The sequence below is a fragment of the Podospora pseudoanserina genome, chromosome 2 (genome assembly GCF_035222485.1).
Source record: "Podospora pseudoanserina strain CBS 124.78 chromosome 2, whole genome shotgun sequence".
Lineage (NCBI taxonomy): Eukaryota > Fungi > Ascomycota > Sordariomycetes > Sordariales > Podosporaceae > Podospora > Podospora pseudoanserina.
In genome coordinates this window covers 1431553-1452222 of record NC_085921.1, presented here as the reverse complement: position 1 = coordinate 1452222, position 20670 = coordinate 1431553, and the positions used below count along the sequence as shown (strand labels likewise).

Sequence of the window (20670 nt, the reverse complement as noted above, 5' to 3'; positions counted from 1 at the left end):
TGAAGTAGATGTTGTCTTCGTCTTCATAAAACTCAGCGATGACAACAGAACCGCGAGCTCATCTCGTCCCCAGATTTTGCCGATCAAATTATTTGATCAAGCGGCTGAAACCGCGCTGGTGCACCTCACGACGAGCAGCACCATCCAAAATCTCCTCTCCAGAGTCGTTGCCGTCACTACCAGCAATCTTGTTGCTGGGCTCATTGCCAAAGATCTTGAGCAGAGCAATCATGACGAAGCTGCTGGCGATACTCATGCAGAGAATACCAATCATGACAAAGTTGCTGTTGCGGTAGCGGTACCGTCCCGGGGCCGCGTCCTCGGGCCAGCCAGTGTACAAGGCGTATGTCGTGACAATGCTTCCAAGGTTGCCAAGGCCAGATACCAAGGCGGAAGCAGTAGCAACACCAACTTCGCGGTGACGCTTCTGGAAGATCTCGTTGGTCCAGGCCATACAAATGGGAACCGTGGGACCGAGGCCAAATCCGATGAGCAACAAACCGCCGTATCTGCCCCATTGGTTGTCCAAAGCAAAGGTGACAGTGAGCAGCCCGGCGATCTGAACACAAACGGCCGCCGAGAAGAAAAGGGGGCGGTACTTGTGGAACCGATCCGAAATAGGGGTGACGAGGAGAATAGCGATCAAGTCCATCTGTGCCTGTGTTAGTACGACGTTTCTCAAACTCGTCTCTTCCAAAAAAAAAAAAAAAAAAAAAAAAGAAAGAAACCTACAATCCAAATAGGCGCAAACAGCAAGCTAACCTGCACCCCCGTAAAGTTCGAGTTGATCGAAGCAATAATCACGCTCCCGTACAACTGCGTCCCAATACCCACCCCAACAACCCCAAAGTACATCAACACCAACGGCCACAACCGCCAGTCCAACAACACAAACCACAGATCCTTCAACGTCCACGGCCTGGCATGATACACCCTCCTCAAATCATGATAATGCACCATCGCATCCTCCCCCGTCAGCGCCTCCGGACTCGGCGGCAACCACTTCACCCACCAACTCTTCTCCCTCACCTCCCCCGGAGCCAAAGGCCGGTCAGGCAACCACCACAGCAACCCAACCCCCAAAATCACCCCCAACAACCCATAAATCAAGAACATCCACCTAAAACCCACCAACCCCCCCAACCCATCCATCTGCTGGAACCCCGCCGACACCAACCCAACCACCGCGGCAGAAACCTGCGCAGCGGTGAAATACATCCCGATCCTCTTGCCCGTTCTGCTCGGTGGGTAGAACAAGGTGAGATAATACGCCATACCAGGCCACATGCCCGCAATCACCACACCCAGCAGAAACCTCAACAGCTTGAGAGACCAGGCGTCGTTCACGGCTGTGAAGCACGTCCCGATGATACCGACAGCAATGACAATACGCGCCATCCAGACCCGAGGGGAGAGACGGCTCATGATGAGATTGGAGGGGAGGTCAAACAGCACGTAGGAGACATAAAAGAGTGCCAGGGCGGTGGAGACGTCTTTGGGGGTGAGCCCGAGGACCGAGACGAGGTCGTGCTTGACGGAGGCGTTCATTGTTTGGGCTATGCCGATGTTGGAGCGGATGGCGGAGTTGAGGAAGTAGAGGACCCAGAAGGCGGGGATGATGCGGAGGTCGAGTTTGCTGGGGAAGAAGGAGGTCAGCGAGGAGAGGTAGCGATGGGCAGAAGGGGAAGACGTACCGGTACACCTGCTCTACCCGCTCAATGGGGTAGTCTTGGATGGGTTCTTGAGCAGGAGAGGCGATGTTGATGTGACCTGTGCCGCCCAAACCAGCCTTGAGGTCGGCTGGGGGAGAAGGCGGGTTTGGATCGTGGGATGTCATGGGTGGTTGAGTTGAGCAGATGGTGATGGTGGGGGTTGGAGGGGTTTAATGGGGGTGGTGTTGGTGGTGGTGGTGGTGGTGGTATTGAATGTCTTTGCCGTTTCCTGTGACGATATCAGGACGACAAAAGTCAAAAGGAGAAATATTGGACAAGAGACGAAAACAAAAGAGTCAGAAGGGAATCAGAAAAAAATAAAGTCGAGATGGTCCCGAACTTATGGGTGCAGGTGTGCGTGATAAAAAAAGCGGGCCGACATCCAAAGAAGCCGGGGCCGAGAATAACCCTGACAACCTTTTTCGACTTGTTGAGTCCAATCACTCCACGTCGTCTCCGAAGCCACAGCGAACTAGAGTCTGGACCATCAGAGGAAAATCCACAGTTCCAGGGCTTTGGACCACATCAGGCTTGTTCCAGGCCAAAAGTTTCCCATCACACCCGCGGAAGTTGCCATTCGGTTATGTAAGTCAAGCCGCAGGAAAATCCAACCAAAGACTCAGCGAGTGGGAGAGGTGGGAGTGTGGGGGGTTGCTCTTCAGCCTCTGGACGGGGAAGTGACAGCCGAATATCATTTTCCATGGTGTGAGGGCCGCAGCTGGCCGCGGATTGGCTTTGTCTAGGCATAATATCATTCTTGAGCGAGGAGGTGGTGACACGACAGCTTCAGCTTTCGGGCACATATATATATCTTTGACTATCTCCCAGCTTCACGCAAACGCTCAATTTCATGAGAATCACAAAGCATGTGAAACCCCGGTCTTGCTTCAAACCTCAAGTCTTCTCTGTCCCATCTCATTCCATTCTACGGCACTCCCCCTAAACCATATCCCCATAAGCACTCAACGCAACCTGACCCCCCAAATGCGCAAACAACACATTCTCCCCCTCTCGTATCTCCCCCCCCTTCACCATCCCAACTAAACCCGCCAAACTCTTCCCCTCATAGACAGGATCAGTGATAAACCCCTCCAGCCCGGCCCCAAGCTTGATCGCTTCCACCGTCTTCCCGTCCGGAACACCATAAACCCCCCCATGAAACCTCTCATCCAGTGTCACATCCCCTTCGTTGATATCCCCCTCCTCCAGCCCCAGTTTCACCCCCGTCTGCCTCGCTATCCGCAACACCTGCTCAAACGTCTCCTTAGGCCTAGCACTCGCATCAATCCCAACCACCCTCCTCTTTCTCCCACCCCCTTTCAACTCCTGATGCTTAACCCCCGCAATCACCCCCGCCAGTGTGCTCCCAGTCACAGCACAAACCACCAACGTCCCAAACCACACCCCCATCTCCCTTTCCTGCTGTTCCAGCTCCCAAACCCACCTCGCAAAACCTAACCCCCCCAAGGGGTGGTCAGACGCCCCCGCCGGGATGTAGTACACCCTCCTCCCCTCCCCCTCCAGCCTCCTCCTCAATTTTTTCAGGCTCTCCTTGTGCCCAATCCCGAAATTCTCTGTTTTTATCACGTGGACATCTGCGCCCATCAGACGGGACAGTTGTATATTCCCGACTTTTTCATACGACGCATCTTCCCATCCGGGGACCCAGTCTTCTTGGATGAGGGAGACGTTCAAGCCGAGGAAGGCGGCGGCGGCGGTGACTTGGCGGGTGTGGTTGGATTGGATGCCGCCGATGGAGATGAGGGTGTCGCAGCCTTGGGAGAGGGCTTCGGGGAGAAGGTACTCCAGTTTGCGGGTCTTGTTCCCGCCAAAAGCGAGGGCAGAGTTGAGGTCTTCGCGTTTGGCGTAGATGTTTACTTTGCCCCCGAGATGGGAGGAGAGGCGGGGGAGGGGGTGGATTGGGGAGGGGCCGAGGGTGAGGGGGGTTCGGGGGACTTGGAGGAGGAAAGAAAAAAAAAAGCCGAGTTAATGGGGGTGAACAGACTAATGGGTGAGCGTTGTGGGGGAGTGGGAAGGAAATGTGATGAAGAAGTGAGAGTTTTACGTACTGGAAGCAAAGGGTTCAGGGAGCTTGACAACGTCCGCCATGTTGGATTGGTGTTTGGTTCTCTCACAACAAGTCCAGGTTAGTATCCAGGTGCATAATTTAGGCAGCGCAGAGGATAGACAATGTTCAGAAAGTCTTGTGAAACTTCTACCATCGGATGTTTGCACAAGATATACAATCGGAGAATATCACCACTCCTATCTAACCTTCCCCCGCATCTCACCACATCTTCAGTACCACAAGCGGGGAAGACACAAGTACCTAACTAAACACCATATCCTCACGGCCAATCCCAAAGCATCAACCCCATGATATGATCCGATCCTACATGACTGCCAACCATGGTAGACATGACAACCAAGCCAAACCCGCAGACTACCACGAACACAACCTGCCGTAAGCCTGCCATCGTGACCCTCTTCCCCCCCCCCCAACCAAAAAAAGCCCTTACACTACCGACTGCCCAGCACAATCTCACCTAGCCTTACTCATCAACCCACTCTGACGTGTATCAACCTTTCTCGAAGTCTAGGCCAACCACCCCCCGGGATCGGGCCGGTATCGAAACGACCACACCCGTCCGTTCCCCCGTCTCCGTAAGCCGGCCGATGACTTTTTGTCAGCATCCTAAACAGTCATTCTTACCCCGTGGGGGAGGCTACAGCAGTGCATGCATGAGACAAAAGGCTTGGCCCGAGATACAAAATTTCATTCGTTGTCTGCTCAGTGGGACTGCCTGACATGTACAGCCTTGAGCTTTAGACATACATACTTATAGTGGGCAAAACAACCACCACCGGTTGCGCAAGAGGTCTAGTCATCTCCTCGACATCTATTTTAGGTCGACATCTTTCTGGAAAGAGTTGAACGCCTCGCGCCTTATTGCAAGGCGCCATGCTTACCTTGCCACGGGTGTGAATAGATGAACATGAGCCTTATGATAAGGCAAGGCGAGCTGTATACCTGACTTTGGCGTTTCATCAGGTTAGAATAGTTAAAGGACAGTGACTCCCCGCAGTAAGGCAAATTATCCTGTATTTCGTGTCACCTTCGGCCTTATAAGAATCGTCCTGGTGTGATGTTGGGCAACCGGGGAATATTCCGTGGTTCCACAAGTCGGGTGTTTTCAACCTTCCAACCTCTATGCACAGTGTCCGCAGTGAGAGCTTCGCCTTGATGAAGGGGGGCTGGGAACCTGACTGATGGACCGCTTGCCTAGAGAGCTCAACAGCTCCTGTAGACGACGTCTTGCAGACGACAACAGCAACGACGGATGACACTGCAGAGCACGGAGAGGGTTACCTAGCGTGATAGTGGTGTGCTGTACACATTGGTGTGCACTGTGACGACTGGTATGACGACTGTAGAGCTGTTTACTCAGTCCCACCTTGACCAGGCAGACGTGGGTAAGGTAAGGAAAGACTGACCCCGAGGCGACCAGGCCCACGATGGGCCCGGGGAAGCATGCCCCTTGCAGGATAAGACTTGTTTCGCTCACCTACCTTCCGTTCTCTCGCTCAGCATGCGGACTGTGCGGTGTGAAGGCAACCAGTCCGAAACCTTCCATCACCAACCCCCTCGAGCTCTCCAAAACTGCCGGTGTGTGACGATGGTTGGGTAGGGCTGAGTCACTCGGCGCCAAAAGTCGACGCTGATTTTCCTCGAAATGGCATTACTGTGACCGGCAGTGCACCCAATATTGAACCGAGTCTGAAGGGGCATACCGGAGCGCCGAGTTGGACGTTGTGATAAGCATATCCAACACCGTCGTTGGGCGTGGTGAGGCTCCAAGTTGGCACCAACGAGCCCCACAGCACTCATCGTAAATGGTTGGAAATGTCACATATCGAGGATATCATGGCTGTGCTGTTTTCCAGAAGGATCTCAGAATGCCATAAGCACCAACACATGGCCTAGGGATTCTTCGGTAACCAGTTGGAATTCGCGTCGCTCTGAAACGAGGCCCTCGGTGACTGAGACTGTCCGGAATTTCCGCGAGCTTCACAGCCCAAACTCTGAGATCACACTTCCGATGCCATGCCATGCGTGGAAGTTGGGCTCACAAGACGTGTGACAGGTGCCTGAGAGGCCTGACGCAATCCATAGTCTTGACACTCCATGTTGAGGACACCCAGGATGGTGACCAGGTGAAGCTGAACTGATGTTCAATACTTCACAGCTGGGAAATTGCGGGAGGCCGTCCTTGAACAATGAAAACGGTGGTGCTATTGCTCAACTGTGCGGCGTCTCGAAATGTGAGGACGAGGACATCTTTGTTTCGTCTTATCAGTCGCCCTGCTATAGACTGCCTTGGCTGCCTGGCCTCTGATCCAGCCGCATATCGCTCCGAAGTCACAACCGGTATCCGGAAGAGGCTGACGAGGATTAGGAGCACTGCCGGCCAGTCAAAGTTGCCCCGTCTCGAGCTTGCAGCGCGAGGGCCCAGTGCTTGGAGAGCAAGCGGATGATCGCCACCGGTTCCTAGTCGGAAGCCATCTTTTGCAGCCGTGGACAAGTAGAGCAAGGCTGCAGCCGCCAGTCACCCAGTCCATGTACATTAGAACAGGGACCTGTGAAGGTGCGTTGATGTGCGAGTGACTCATGGGTGGCCATGGCTGCCTCATGTTAAGTGACCAGGGTGGCATCCGTTTGAAGTTGAGAACTTGCGTCGACAAGAGGGTGTCAAAAAATACTAATAGGGTGGCATCTCCTCTTCCCGCATGGCTGTGAAGGTCGGTATTTCCAAAGATTCAAATTGTAAAGGCGCAGTCTTGAATTTGCATTTCCATCTGGACCTTGTTAAATCGTGAGAGAGAGCATCTCAGCTGTTTTGATCCGCCAGAAGTCAACCGACGTCGAGGCGTAGGCGGCCTCTTTGGGCCTACGATTAGATCACGTGCTGATTACTACACAAGAGTACGTACCCTTCCGCCGGCACTTGGTTGTCCCGCTGCTCCGCTTTGAAACCGACCCAAGTGGCCCCGGTGGTGCAAGGGACAGGCTGTGCCTTTTGCCAAGCATTATTCTGCCTGAGCTCGACTGGGCTTCGACGAATTTTCTCCTGACATCTCAGGCCTCAATCCATTAACACATCGCTTTCCTTCTTGATCAGGAACACCCCGCGACGACAACATCCCACCTCTCTTCACCACCAAGACCGAGGCGATATCCTTATTACGCGTCGAGCCCCAATACGTGTGGACCGATAACCCCGCCTCTGTTGCACGCCACATCACTGCCGCACACCACCTCACCTCTCACTTTTGCTCAGGTCCAAACAAAGTCGTTGAAGCTGTAGCTTCATATCAGTTACTTATCTGCTCGAGAGTGGCCATCCTTACCTAGACATCGAACGACTTTTATCTTTTTACCTGTTCGACTCTTGCTCCCACCGTTTATCTCACCACCTTTGCCTTTCGAACTCGCCCATATTCAAGATGAGCGTGGTATATGAGGCCCGCAACTTCATGCATGAGAGCGACTATCCGCCCATGGATGAGCACCACCACGAGCACCACGAGCACCACGATGCTGCTGCTGCTGCCGAAGTCGACCGCTTCGCTGAGACTCACGATGCTGTGGTGAACGAGCTCGCTCACGTCGCCAGTTTTGCTGAGCAAGCCGCTCCCTTTGTTGATGCCAAGAACTTCGTCGACGTGACGGTCTCGACTGAGGAGACCCCCAGCCTCGACCTGGCTCCTCCAGCTCCTGCCCCCACCCTGGCCGTGAAGGAAGACTCGCCTGTTGCGACTTCTCCTCAGCGAAGCAAGGCCATCCCAAAACCACATCGGGAGGAGACAAAGAACCACGAGGGCAAGTTCATCTGCACATATCCGTCATGTGGTGAGGAGACCAGAACCTTCAGCCGCAAATGCGAGTGGAAGTAAGTGACTTTTTTTTTCTTTTTTTTCTTTTTTTTCGTATCGCCAAAACCAGTAACTTTCTCCTCCACCTCGATCAAACACTGACCAACACCCCTTGCAGCAAGCACATGGACAAGCATGACCGGCCATATAAATGTCTGGCTCTAGGATGTGAGAAGCTGCCAGGCTTCACTTATTCGGGTGGTCTATTGCGCCATGAGCGCGAAGTCCACCAGAAGCATGGCGGCCCCAAGAACTCGTTCAACTGTCCACATCAAAACTGCAAGCGTGCCACCGGCAAAGGCTTCTCTCGTCAGGAAAATCTCAACGAGCACCTCCGGCGTGTGCATACGCAAAATGGAGGGTCGCCAGAAGGAGATGCAGATGATGCTGCCAGCGATCACGTCTCAACAGCGCTCGTTCTAGGTCCAGCCAAGCGCAAACGTGACGACCAGGGCGATGAGACGGAACGTCTTCGGGAAGAGATCAAGAGGCTGCGGCAGGAGAAGGAGGAGCTGCAGAAGCAGGTCCAGATGCAGAACCAGCAGACAGCCGACTTTCTGGCACGGATCCACCAACTCGAAGCCGAGCGGGCGGTGGCGGCAGCGGTCCCGATGGAAGCGAGTTCCCTTGTTGCAGCCACGTCACAACTGATTTAGGGAACAGAAGACGACAATATAGCTTATCTCGATCCTCGCATCTCCACGCCCGGCTACCCTGATCTGGACGATTATCAATACGGCAACCAAATCGACGGCGACGAGCATTATCTGTATTCTGCTTAGACGAGGGAACAGCACATACATCATTCTTTGTGTTTCCTTTTTTTTTTTTTTTTCACGGCTCTATTTTTATCAAGGAGCTTGGCTGTTCGAGTTTGGCCTGGGCATTTTTACCGGTTACGATTCCCATCTCTTTGTGGTCACGGACATGTCGACCATCAACGAGAACGCATTGCATATGGAGGAGTTTAGTCTTTTTTTTCATCTTTATTTTTTTGTTTCTTTTTTCGTTTACTCTTTTTGCTATTTCTTTTTAATGTAACGATATGGCTTGAGCGACATCGCATTTCCTGCTGGGTCTATACAATGTTCCTTTTAGGGTGTCTGGGTTTGGTTGGGTGGCAGTGATAGGCAAGAAACGGTCACAAGACTGGAAACTTTTACACGGGGTTTTACATGGGGTTAAACGGAGAGAACTGGCGTTTTTTCAGATGGACCTATGGTCATGGGCTGTTTTTCTGTACTGCACTTTAAACCCTGCTTTGTTCTTATTGTTCACTGTATGGAAGAGGAAAAGGATGTAGTAGTGTATTCTGTCGGTTGAAAGAGGCGGAGTTGTTGGTGGTGATTGCTCTTTGGCCACAAGCGTGGACGACGCTAGATGGAACACGATAATCACTGGTAGATAGCCTCATGTACAAACACGATGTGAGAATACTTTGTCAAGATAGATATACACGTATCAGGTTGCTGGTTATTTTTGTTTCACGTAGGGTGGCTTTTAAAAATGACGGGGTCGTCCACATCATCGGGTTGACGTACGCCCCTGTTCTTGGGCAGAAGATGTGTGAATGGTGATCCCTGCTGCCTGCCTGCAGCGCGCGCCGTTCCAGGGGCACGGGAACTGCAGATCTTTTTTGGAAGGGGGGAACTAGAGATGTAAATGTGCCTGAGGCATGAAGGGGTTTGGTGGCTAAGGCTAGGTAGATAGGTAGGTAGGTAGGTAGGTATGTTGAGGACTTGTGCTGATGACTGCAACTGACTGACGGATGGCCTGTGACTCTGACGGGCTGATAAATCTTTTCTTGTGAGTGTCTTTCCAACAGGCAGAAGAGCCATGCGTGTATTGGATCAGATGATATTGCCACTTCTAGGCTGGCTGGTGAGTTTTTATTTTTTATTTTTTTTATTACAGATTTTGGAGAATAGGGCGAGAAAGAAGTGTAAAATTAGCATGGCCGTTTTTCTTTGTGTTGTCAGTTCAAGAAGATGGGATCTTACGATCTACGACAGCCTTGTCGGGATGTACCTATCCGTCGTTCGGGGGCGGAATCGAACTCGGCCCGTGAACCAAGCGGGAAGAGGAGGGTCCACCCGGCCAGGTTTGTCGGGCCCCACAAAGGTGGGTAAGAAGTTGGAAAAACGCGGGGTAGGAAATAACATTCTTATCGGGAGCTATTCTTATCGTTACCCGTAGCGCCGAGGTAGTTTGTTCATTGACGACGACCCGACCGTTCGTTCGTTCATCCCATGCAGATGAGGAACTCACATAAACCATAAACCCGCCAAAGCTTATTATTAGTACATCCCTTTCTCATTCAATCGAGAGTTGTTACACGCGTCTTCCCCTGTCTTACATCCCCTTTTTATTTTTCTTATTTTTTTACACCCTCCCACCCCATCTCATAATCCCTACGATATCCAGTTCACGTGAGACAACAACCTCGAAAATGTCCAATAACTCCGGGAACCAGAACACGTCCGGCTTGCCGCCCTGCCCCTTCATCTCAGTCTCCACCCGTCCCATCACCGGCCTCCAAGTCGATATCTACGGCCTGGCCGAGCTCTCTCCCTCTGTGCACCACGTCTCCATCCTCTGGCTTCACCACCAGCGCACAAGGAATAAGGAGTCGATGAGGGATATCGCCTCTCGTTGTATCGCTGCTTGGAACAGTTTTTCTCATCATCAGAATACGCATTCCCCCCATAATACACCCCAAACGGAGAGGAGGGGGTTGATAGCCATTGCGTATGACCAGAGGAATCACGGGACGAGGTTGGTGGATGACAGGGTGAATGGGAGCTGGAGGGAGGGGAACGAGAATCATGCGGTGGATATGTTTGGTGGGATAAGGGGGATGGTGGTGGATCAGGGGTTGTTGATTGACGTTGTGGAGGGGTGCTTGTGGCCGAGGGGGGAGAAGAGGGTGGATCAGCATCTGGGGTTGGGGGTTAGTTTGGGGGGGCATAGTGTTTGGGAGCTGATGTTTGCGGATAGGAGGGTGAGGGCGGGGGTTTGTGTGATTGGGTGTCCGGATTTTATGAGTATGTTTCCCCCCATCCATTCTGCGATTCTGAGAGGTATGCTGACAAGGGATGTGTGTGCAGACTTGATGAGCGATCGGGCGAGGTTGTCAAAGCTGAGTACGTACTCTGCTCAGGATGACGGGGCGAGTTTTCTGGGGAGTAGGGATTTCCCTCCGAGCTTGATCAAGGCTTGCAATCAGTACGACCCCAAAGCTATCCTCTTCGGCCCGCATCCTGTCCCCGACCAGCCGCAGCAGACGAGGCAGGAGCTCATCCGGCAAACCATCCTTTATGAACGCCTCCAAGGAAAGAAGCTACTTGTCTGCTCGGGCGGAGTGGACAAGTTGGTACCACCCAGGTGTTCAGAACCCTTCATGAACTGGCTCAAATCCGCGGCAGTGAACCCTCCGTCCCCATCGTTCGATAAGGAACAGCGATTCTGGGTCGATGATAGGATTTACCCTGGGGTGGGCCACGAGTTCAGCAGCGAGATGGTCAAGGATGCGGTGCAGTTTATTGTCGGGGCGGTGATGGGAGCGGGAGAGGACAGGTACAACCCCGAGACGAGGGAGGAACAGAGGAGTGGTAGGGAAGGTTTTGTGCCTAGCCCAAATATTTGAATTTTTTTTGTATTCACGTAGCCCAGGGACGGATGCAGCCTTTGTAGTCGAGCAATGTTTGAGAGCCGTCTTTTGAAGTCCTGATTTGTCCTTCCAGTCCTGCCTTTGTGGCTTCGTTTTTATCAAGGAACAGGGCTTGGCTGACACCCCAGATGTTTCTCTTTTGCCTTTTGGCGAGGAGGTCAAGGCTGGCACCGTGGGGGTCTTGTTCCCATTGACCGAGGGTGAGCTGGTTGCTGGCTTGGTCTTCGACTTTGAGGCTGGGGGGGTTGATGCCGAGGAAGGTTACCCGGTCTAGAGGGAATCCAACAGCTGCGCAGTGGCCGTCGACAAGACGAGTGCGCTTGAACTCGTGGGAGACGACGGTGATGCGTTCCGGCCAGTGATTTGACGGGTGCTGCCGCCAGTAGAGGATCAAAGAGAACAAGATGTTGAAATAGGAATCGAGGGCTCGTTCCTCCAGCAGCACACGGGATCCCACGAGGGTTGGGGGGAAGTAGTTGTTGTCGAGGGCGAGGTTGCAGTAGGATTTTGCCTCGGAGAGGTGCGTTTCTGGGCGGGTTGCGGCTCTGAGGGCGGTTTGTTAGCAAAACAAGTGCTTGGGAGCATGTGGTAAGATCGGTAAGTACCCAGAAAACACCAACACTGATCTCGGATCAGAATTCACAACATCCGCCCCGGCTTTGATATGCGCCATGAAAGTGGGCGTTTCCCCCTTTTTGTACGGTTCAATGAGCCATTCTGATTCGTCATGGCCGTTTTGCGGACCGCCGAGGTAGATGCCGTGGCCGCAGACTATGACGAGGTGATTGGGGGTTGTCATGACAGTGACGGTGGTGGGATGTTTTATCAACCAGTTTAAACACGAGCAGCTGACCGCCTTTTTGAATGGGTGTATTCAAGCGTTAAATCATGTGATCTCGCTCAAGACCAGATGGCATTTTCACTAGAATCTTGAGACTTCTCACGCAAGAGCCTCAAGACACTGGACACGAGGTAGAGGCTCCCCGCTATTACTACTGGCCTTTCGCCTGCCATCTCGGATGCTTTAATTAAGGCGTCTTTTACGTTCTCTCCGGCGCTGTAGACCGATGACTGGTCGACACCATGTTGAGTGGCCAAGTCGAGGAGCTCCTTGGGATCGGCTGCTTTAACCCAGGGCATTCCGTCCACAGGTTCGAACCTGACAGCAACGACTTGATCACCAGGTTGGAGTAACAGACTGAGAATCCCGTTCATATCCTTGCCTTGCGTGGCGGCCAGCGCCCAGGTTATTGGATTTCCTGAAGAACGAAGGTGTCTTTGGACGTAGCCAGACAGTGCCTCAGCTGACTGGGTGTTGTGAGCGCCGTCTAAGAGCACGTCTTGCTGACGGCCGGTGATGTTTTCGAGACTCATCTTTTGGAGGCGACCAGGCCATTTGAGCTGCTTGATAGCGGGCAGAAGACTTGTTAACGGGGCATCATGCTCTGGGCAAGCCAGACGGAAGGCCAGATGAGCAGCTGCCAGGTTCTGGATTTGGTGTGGCTCAAAGGTCTCTCCTGACTTCGCAAGCTCTTCCGCAACAGCTGTCGCGTTGGGAAACTGCAATGATGCCCCTGTTTCCTTAGCATGCTGTTCTATTAACTGCAGAACTGACTGCTGGTTGCTGCCATCCACCACACAGGGTACACCCTGGCGGATAATTCCTGCTTTCTGAAGTGCAATCTCCTCAATGGTGTTTCCCAGGAAAGACTGGTGATCAAGACCAATCTTGGAAATAACGGTAACCGATTTCTGTTTGAGTGTATTCGTCGCATCTAGCCTGCCACCAAGACCAACTTCGACAACTCCGTATTCGACTTTTTGGCGGTTGAAGATCTCAAAGGCAGTCGCGGTCAGGAGTTCAAACTCGCTTGCGCCAATATTCTCGCTCACATCCCTCTGCTTCACCTGCTTCTCAACTTCAAGAAACAAGGATTCCGACACGGGCTTGCCATTGATGGCAATGCAGTCCCACCGGTCGACCAAGTGAGGGGAGGTGAACCTGGCGCATGATATGCCTTTGGCGTTGAGCATGGCCGAGATGTAGGCGCATATGGAGCCTTTGCCGTTGGTGCCGGCCACATGGATGGCCTTCCACGTCTGGGGTGTGTGCTTGATGAGACGGCCAATGCGGGCCAACCCTAGATCAATCATGATGTTGTCGTCGTTGGTATGCTCGGATCGATATTGTGATACAAGGGAATGATGTCAGGAGTGACTCATGGTGTTTATTGGCCCGCGGATGCTTTTGAGGTCTGCCAAGAACGATGATTGGTGATGGGGAACTGCTGGAGTCTGTCGATTTTAGCTTTTTGCTTGGGGGGGCGGGATGCGGGATCGGCGCAAGGACCTTAAGGTATGGTTATTTGCATGGAACTAACTGATAGAAGCATTTCATCTGTGCAGTAAGCAACAATTGTGGCTGGGGTTGGCTGAGTGTTATCCTTTTAAAGAGGGGGCTAAGCCCAGGCTCTGCGCCAAGGGCCCCATTCCCGTGCACCAGCAGAAGAAACAGCCCCACCCACAAAAAGGAATGACCCGCCCAACTTTGGACTTTGACGCAGCCCCCCCGAGCCGGTCGTAAAACTCCCTCCCTCTTGTTGTTCCGCCGCCCAACATCGACATCGACACCGACACATTGGCGCATTATCCCCCGACATCGCGTTCCTATCGATTGACGAGGCGCATCATCACGGCCACTTTGAAAATTAGCTACCCGTTGCCGTCATTACCTTTTTCGCCTCGATTTTGACCGGAGCGCCTTACGCGACGCCATCAAAGCTCAGAGAATCAGAAGAAGATGGGTCTCCGGTAGGTTTGCCCCCGAAGCCAGCCCTCCCTGTCCGTACCTGGGACAACGGCATATCCATCCCACTTCCGGGTTTGCCATCGCGCAAGCCCACCAGCACCCTCTTCAAGACACTCCCGTATCGCGGGCGCAATTCTCTTTCTTTGCTTTGCAAAGCAATGAGCTAATCCTGCATCTTCACCAATCAGGTTGTACCAAGCGCCGGTCGAGTCGGACATCCAATCCAAGCCTGCCGCTGAAAAAAGTTCGGCAGAAGCGCGCTCGACCATTCGCCGGCACCGTCTTGTCCGGGGATACCACAGCACGCGCGACCACGCACGGGAACAGGTCCGCGAGCGCCGCCGCCGCGTTCTCGAGGATGCCATCTGGGAACCCCGCCGATCACCCACCCTAGAGCCGCCTCCCGTTCCTGCTGTTGCGCATATAGCAGCAGTTCCAGTTGCAGGGGGCAATCCCAACCGTCGCCGCCTTGTCAATGACACCCATTGGGATCCTGAGCAACCACGGCGCCGGTCACCCGCTCTAGAGCCACCCACCGATGCTGCTTCCAGATATGGCCGTCGTCGCGCCTACGTAGGGCTCGATGACCGAGTCATCACCATGTTTGGTGAGCGCTGGGCTCACCTGCACGCCGGCTCGAATCCCAGTCAAACACAAACCGATGACGACAATTCCCCCATCTTACCTCGGCCAACCGATTCGCAGTTAGCTGCACAGGATGCCTACAGCAACTTTCAACGCCGCGATCGTTACATGTCTCGTATTGAACCGCTTCCCATGGTGTCCAGCCTCCGGAGTACCCAGGCACCCAATCATCCGGTATGTGCTGTCGTGGTTGCCATAACAACCTGTTCATCGTTGCTGACTTTCTCATAGTCGCGGAGCTCCACTACATCCCCGGCGGGAGCTGCTCCTCCCTTCAGCAGACCAGCTTCGAACACACGGGGCGAATCGTACATTTTTGGTGATGAAACCTCAAATCCTTACACAGCCGGCCGTCGATGGGTTGAGTCCCGTCGGCAGGAACGCGCTCAGCGCAGCGGGTCAACCCTTCTTGTTCCCCCGGCTGTTGGCCATGGTGCGGCGGGCATTGATGGCCTCGGTGACCGTAGCAGAAGTCTTAGTCCCGATGGCGACAATGCATGGGAGACGCTGTTGACCACGATTGCTCCGGATCCGCAGCCCCCGAGCGTCGGCTCTTCCTTCGCTTCTGCTACAGCATCGGCGGCTGCGACACAGAGCACCGTTGCTGCCTCTTCCAGGACCTCTTTCACCAACCCCCAGACCGTCGAGGTGGAGCTCGCGTCGGGATGCGACAATTCCGACACAGACGAGGACGAGCTCGAGGATGATATTAGAAATTTTATCCTTCCCCGCGCTCGTAGCACCGGACGGTCATGGGCAGACGTTGCCGGGCGTAGCGGCAGCAGCAGCGACGACCCCTCGGTCTTTGGTGGAGTTGAGGTGATGCAGCGGCTCGTCCGCAGCCTTGCTCAACGTGAGGATATTCCAGACGACTGGTGGGCAGAGGTGGGACTGAGCAGGACTTTGTCCCGCGAGACCTCGGCCAACTGAGCCACCGGGTGTATTTCTCGAAGCGGTTGATTGATTTTTTTCATTTTTTTTTCAATTTTTTTTTTTTCATTCTCGGCAAAAGCGTTTCTGAGTGTCATTGGCACATATGATTTTATGGCGTTACTGGGCTTTGGTTTTAGGGATTACCCTTTGGTATCGGTCTGGCAGCTTGTCATGGAAAAAAATGCATCCCATTTGCTTGTGGGTATTGCTGTTTACTCTTGGCTTTGAAGGAAATATATGGCTTATAATGATGCACCGACAGCTTTGTATTAGTTTTATTGTTTTGAAAGGGTCACAGCGGTGGTTGGTTTCTCAGTCACATAGGGTTAACGGTGGATTGATGACTTGTATGATATTCTCTGTACATAGAGGTAGTTTTGGGCAACTGGCCCTTGAGAGTTGGAGGAGGCAGCAGCAGATGTGATGGATTATTGTTCAAGGGTTCACCATCGTGATTCCTTGTTTTGTTTTGTTTTGTTTCACGGTGTCATGCATGAGGTTTTCCCTGCCTTTTATGTGTGTGTGGTACACTCTTTCTCAAACACGGCTCATGATAAATTCCTCTGGATGGATGGCACGGTGGGAAGGAGGGGGGGAGTCTGAGAGCTGTGATGGGATAGGGGGGAACATGTTCACAGACTTTGGATTGTTGAGACTCTGAGCAACAAGAAGAGAAGAGGCGGCACGTATTCCTTGGTTAGATAGCATAGCAGTATCAACCTACTATTCACAATCTTTTGGTTATAACATACATACATTAACATTTCTCCCAGGTAGGTGTCATCCTTACAGTTCATAACCCCTGCCCCTGAGGTGAGGATGGAAAGTAGCGGCATTACCTACCACTTTACTCAGGCGCTAAACAAAAGTGGGTGACACGCCAATGTTGACCCTGCTGCAGGCACGGTCCACTGGGGGGAGGGGCATGGGGGGCATGGGGCGCGCTGGCTGCAGCCCAGCCCTGCCTGGCCTGGATCTCGACCTCCGATTTCCTGTTTCTTTGGTTGAAACTCTGGAGAGAGAGAGAGAGAGAGAGAGATAGAGAGAGAGAGAGAGAGAGAGAGAGAGAGAGAGAGAGAGAGAGGAGAGATACCTAGTTTAAGTACCCCGCGATTTTGCGATCTGGGTTTTCAGTATTGTCTGGGGTGCATTCTTGAAACTTGGGGCTTTTTTTTATTACCTGAGGGGAGGGGATTGCATGAATCTTTTTTTCTTTCTTCTTCTTTTGTTGTACTTGCCTTGGAGCCTGACAGGGAACGCTTGTTGCGTCTGCATCGTCCGATATCCGACACCAAACTACCTGAGCGGGCAGGGAAGGTGGTGGGATAATTTCTCTTTGATTCACTACAACAAACGAACGAACGACGACGACGACGACGGGGAATTCACGACGAACGAGCGAACAAAGGAACGAATTGATTTAGGTAGCCCCGCTGCTGACGACGGTGAATATTGGAAGCGATTGTTCACCTACTGCTTGCTTGCTCGGAGCCCCAACCCGCAAAACCGAGGCTCCAACAACCTCAAGGATAGCTCTGTTTGCTGCGTCTTTTCCCCGCCAGATTCGAGAGAAATACGGACGAATTGCGAGGACGTATCTACCCCTCCAACAAAATCCATTTGTTTCGGTCCCATCGCCCAGTATCGATACCCCGCGGAGGATTGAGGGCGCGGGGATATGACCATCAGGGTACCGACGCCCTTCTCTTACCTCTTACCGCCGGTTCCTGCTGCTGCTGCTGGAGGAGGAATACCACACGCCGACAACTACTACAATTGAGGAAAAGGGCACAAGGAGGGTTTGGGAGAGTGACAGCACCAGCCAGGCATGGCACCACCACCACCACCGCCGCCGATAGGAACCTCTGGTTCGGACCGGGCGGCGGCGGCATATCATCAAGGCGGTGGGAATGGGGGGAAGCTACAGCAACAGCAACAACAGCAGGCGGTGGTGGGCAGCAGCAAGACACCGGGGACGCCGAGGAGGGAGCAGAGTTATCGGTTGGAGAAGCCGGTGCAGGATCCGGGGTTGAAGGATTATGTAGGTTTTCTTTTTTTCTCTTTTGTCTCACTGACCCCCCCTTCCGGAGGACGTTTGTTTTTCTTTTTTTTTGTTTAGGTCTACCCTTCCTATCAGATTGGATCGATCACTTTATGGACTGGGATTTCCCGGTACCCGAAAGCCATGCTGCCTCTTTTCTTTTCCGTGTTGTGGGGAGGGAGGGAGGGGAGGGAGGGGGGAGGGGAGGGAGGGGAATGTATGGAGGGGGTGTGCAGTATACCGTCCGCCATACATACCCCGTGCAGGATACGCATGTGTGTGGCTTGGCGGGATTGGGATTGGGTTTTATTTCTTCTTTGTTTTGGGGCTGATACATCACACTTTTGCATACACACACCCCGCCCCGGACTGTTTTCACTGGGTTATGAGACATAAGCTGACCAAAATTCTATGTAGCGACTAGGAGACTGCATCGGAAAGGGGGCTTTCGGATCTGTCTACAAGGCCTTTAATTGGGGGACCGGGGAGGCGGTGGCTGTTAAGCAGATCAAACTGGTGGATGTGCCGAAGAGTGAGCTGCGTATGGTTGAGGTAGGTTTGGCTGAGAAGATACCGGACCGAGAGGGGTGGTGGTGGGACAAGACTGGGGGAATGCCGGGGCTTTGCTAATGGGTTGTTGATCTGCAGGTTGAAATCGATTTGTTGAAGAATCTCAATGTGAGTTGTGATGCATGGGTAGGGGTTAGGGGGAAAGGGGGAAAAGGCTGACAAGGGTGGTACAGCATCCGAATATCGTCAAGTATGTCGGGTTTGTCAAGACGGCCGAGTGCTTGAATATCATCCTCGAGTGAGTGTTTTGTTTGTTACGGAGGGAATGGGGAGACGGCTGACTCGTATTTTAGGTACTGCGAAAATGGATCACTGCATTCGATTTGCAAGGCGTACGGAAAGTTTCCCGAGAACTTGGTGGGAGTGTACATGGCTCAGGTCCTACAGGGCTTGCAGTATCTGCACGACCAGGGTGTGATTCACAGGGACATCAAGGGGGCGAATATACTGACGACCAAGGATGGGACGGTCAAGCTGGCCGACTTTGGCGTTTCGACGAGCCAGTTCATGACGGGAAACGACAAGGAGGCTCAGGTGGTGGGGACCCCGTACTGGATGGCGCCAGAGATTATTCAGCTGTCGGGTGCGACGTCGGCGAGCGATATCTGGAGCGTCGGGTGTACGGTTATTGAGCTGCTGCAGGGGAAGCCGCCGTATCATAACTTGGCAGCTATGCCGGCGCTGTTTGCCATTGTTAATGATGATCACCCTCCTTTGCCTGAGGGGGTGTCTCCGGTGAGTTTTTCTTTGGGGTAGGACGGGTTTCGGGGGAGGGCTAATGATTTGGTGGGATAGGTTGCGAGGGACTTTCTTATGGCTTGTTTTCAGAAAGATCCGAATCTGAGGGTTACGGCGAAGAAGCTGATGAAGCACCCGTGGATTATTGGGTGCAGGAGGACGGACGCTCCGGTGTCGAGACCACCTGCCAACTTCAACCAGGCGGTTGAGGAGGTTAAGCAGTGGAATAAGGCTCTCAGGTCTTCGGAGCACAACATGAGAGTCTCGATTGGGTCTGATCAGAGCAACGGCCCGATCAGCCAGCGGCCGAACCTGGCTACGAATATCAGGGGTCCGTTGACGCTGGTGACGAAGCAGAGACCTACTCCCGATGCGTTCAGATCACCAGAGGTACCCGACGACGACAACTGGGACAACGACTTTGCGTCTGCTATCTCGCCCACGGCTCTTCACCTCCCGCATATCAAGGGGCAGGATAACTTTGGGGGGTTGTTGTCCAGCGACCGGCTCAAGGCGTTCGCTTCTATTGACAGCCACCAGGACTCGGAAAACTGGGATGATAACTTTGAGGGGGAGCTGCTGACGATCAAAGGGCCAAAGCACTGGTCTGAGAGCTTTGATGCGCAGGAGCAGACGATACGGCCGCTGCCGAAGAAGAGCAGTGACCGGTTGAGTGAGAAGCATAGGAGGCAGAGGAGCAGGGATAGCAGGGTGTCAAAGTCACCGACGAAGCAGCAGTTGTTGGGGAACAACGGCAAGTTTGAGCTACCGCCGAGGCCAGATTTGCTGTATCGGGAGCAGTCGGGGGACAATGATTATTCGGATTTGTTTGCAGATAACGAGGGGGTTTTTGACAGGAGATTGGGGGTTGTCAAGGTATGTTTTTTCTATTGGGCTGAGGAGAATGACCATGTTTATTGTGGACATTGAGGAGATGAGATCAATAAATAGAGACTAACTATTGATGATTTTTATAGGAAGCTCCACAGCTGTTCCACCCCTCGGATCTCACCAGTCCTCCACCGAGATCGGCCACTCAACACCAGCAATCTCCCTTGGGGGCTAGCATAAGGAGACCTAACTCCTCGAGACCGCCAGCAACGACGGGGTCGTCGTTACAGCCGCCTGAACCGCCTGTTCGAAGGACGAGATCGCAAGTGGAGATCACAAAGTTTGCTGAGGACGAGCAGGACGAGGATTTCTCGGATATATTTGGCGTTGTCCCGGGGACTGACAACGCGACGTCTTTCTTGAAGAACGAGGCGACGGCTGAAGAAAGTGATAGGGGGAGTGAAGATGGTCAGCAGCAGCAGCAGCAGCTGGTGCTGAGTAAGCTGTCGAATAGCAGCTGGCTTGGGGACGACGACGGGGACGAGGACGATCCGTTTGCCATGATGGAGGAGCCGGGGTGGATGGACGAGATGGATTTGGCGGCGAATATTGCGAGAGATCGACATGCTAGGATGGCGGAGAAGGTGGAGAGTTTGGTGAAGAGTTTGTCCAAGATGAGGCAGGTGGAGGATGAGGAGGTGTTGGGGGAGCTGGCCGAGGATTTGCTGGCGTATTTGTGGGAGGGGGGGAGGAGGTGAAGGGGCTGATCATGGGGGCGCATGGGCTG

The 20670-nt window shown here is 53.2% G+C and overlaps 8 protein-coding genes across 8 annotated transcripts; 4 read left to right on the top strand and 4 right to left on the bottom strand.

Moving 5' to 3' along the window:
- Positions 1–88: 88 nt before the first annotated feature.
- QC764_203090 (uncharacterized protein) lies at positions 89–1837 on the bottom strand (the record flags this gene model as incomplete). Its single annotated transcript, XM_062944006.1, has 3 exons — positions 89–652; positions 733–1636; positions 1695–1837. The coding sequence occupies 3 exons, from the start codon at positions 1835–1837 to the stop codon at positions 89–91; spliced, it is 1611 nt and encodes a 536-aa protein (XP_062802783.1).
- Positions 1838–2423: 586 nt separating this feature from the next.
- Positions 2424–4191, bottom strand: QC764_203080 (uncharacterized protein). Its single transcript, XM_062944005.1, has 2 exons — positions 3782–4191; positions 2424–3667 (listed from the first exon to the last, which is right to left on the bottom strand). Exons 1-2 carry the CDS (start codon positions 3819–3821, stop codon positions 2652–2654), a joined length of 1056 nt encoding a protein of 351 aa, XP_062802782.1. The 5' UTR covers positions 3822–4191; the 3' UTR covers positions 2424–2651.
- A 2557-nt stretch (positions 4192–6748) lies between these two features.
- QC764_203070 (uncharacterized protein) lies at positions 6749–9048 on the top strand. The gene is made up of 2 exons (XM_062944004.1): positions 6749–7663; positions 7765–9048. Exons 1-2 carry the CDS (start codon positions 7218–7220, stop codon positions 8300–8302), a joined length of 984 nt encoding a protein of 327 aa, XP_062802781.1. The 5' UTR covers positions 6749–7217; the 3' UTR covers positions 8303–9048.
- Positions 9049–9805: 757 nt separating this feature from the next.
- Positions 9806–11292, top strand: QC764_203060 (uncharacterized protein; the record flags this gene model as incomplete). The annotated part of the gene is made up of 2 exons (XM_062944003.1): positions 9806–10690; positions 10754–11292. The coding sequence occupies exons 1-2, from the start codon at positions 10096–10098 to the stop codon at positions 11290–11292; spliced, it is 1134 nt and encodes a 377-aa protein (XP_062802780.1). The 5' UTR covers positions 9806–10095.
- FOL3_2 (folylpolyglutamate synthase) lies at positions 10073–12115 on the bottom strand (the record flags this gene model as incomplete). The annotated part of the gene is made up of 2 exons (XM_062944002.1): positions 10073–11861; positions 11922–12115. 2 exons carry the CDS (start codon positions 12113–12115, stop codon positions 11306–11308), a joined length of 750 nt encoding a protein of 249 aa, XP_062802779.1. The 3' UTR covers positions 10073–11305.
- Positions 12116–12216: 101 nt separating this feature from the next.
- On the bottom strand, positions 12217–13470 carry FOL3_1 (folylpolyglutamate synthase; the record flags this gene model as incomplete). The annotated part of the gene is made up of 1 exon (XM_062944001.1): positions 12217–13470. One exon carries the CDS (start codon positions 13468–13470, stop codon positions 12217–12219), a length of 1254 nt encoding a protein of 417 aa, XP_062802778.1.
- Positions 13471–13821: 351 nt separating this feature from the next.
- Positions 13822–16223, top strand: QC764_203040 (uncharacterized protein). The gene is made up of 3 exons (XM_062944000.1): positions 13822–14127; positions 14314–14944; positions 15002–16223. The coding sequence occupies exons 1-3, from the start codon at positions 14117–14119 to the stop codon at positions 15698–15700; spliced, it is 1341 nt and encodes a 446-aa protein (XP_062802777.1). The 5' UTR covers positions 13822–14116; the 3' UTR covers positions 15701–16223.
- A 537-nt stretch (positions 16224–16760) lies between these two features.
- Positions 16761–20641, top strand: CDC15_2 (Protein kinase of the Mitotic Exit Network; the record flags this gene model as incomplete). The annotated part of the gene is made up of 7 exons (XM_062940212.1): positions 16761–17744; positions 18162–18296; positions 18393–18422; positions 18488–18552; positions 18608–19049; positions 19110–19928; positions 20030–20641. The coding sequence occupies exons 1-7, from the start codon at positions 17532–17534 to the stop codon at positions 20639–20641; spliced, it is 2316 nt and encodes a 771-aa protein (XP_062802776.1). The 5' UTR covers positions 16761–17531.
- Between the last annotated feature and the right edge of the window lie 29 nt (positions 20642–20670).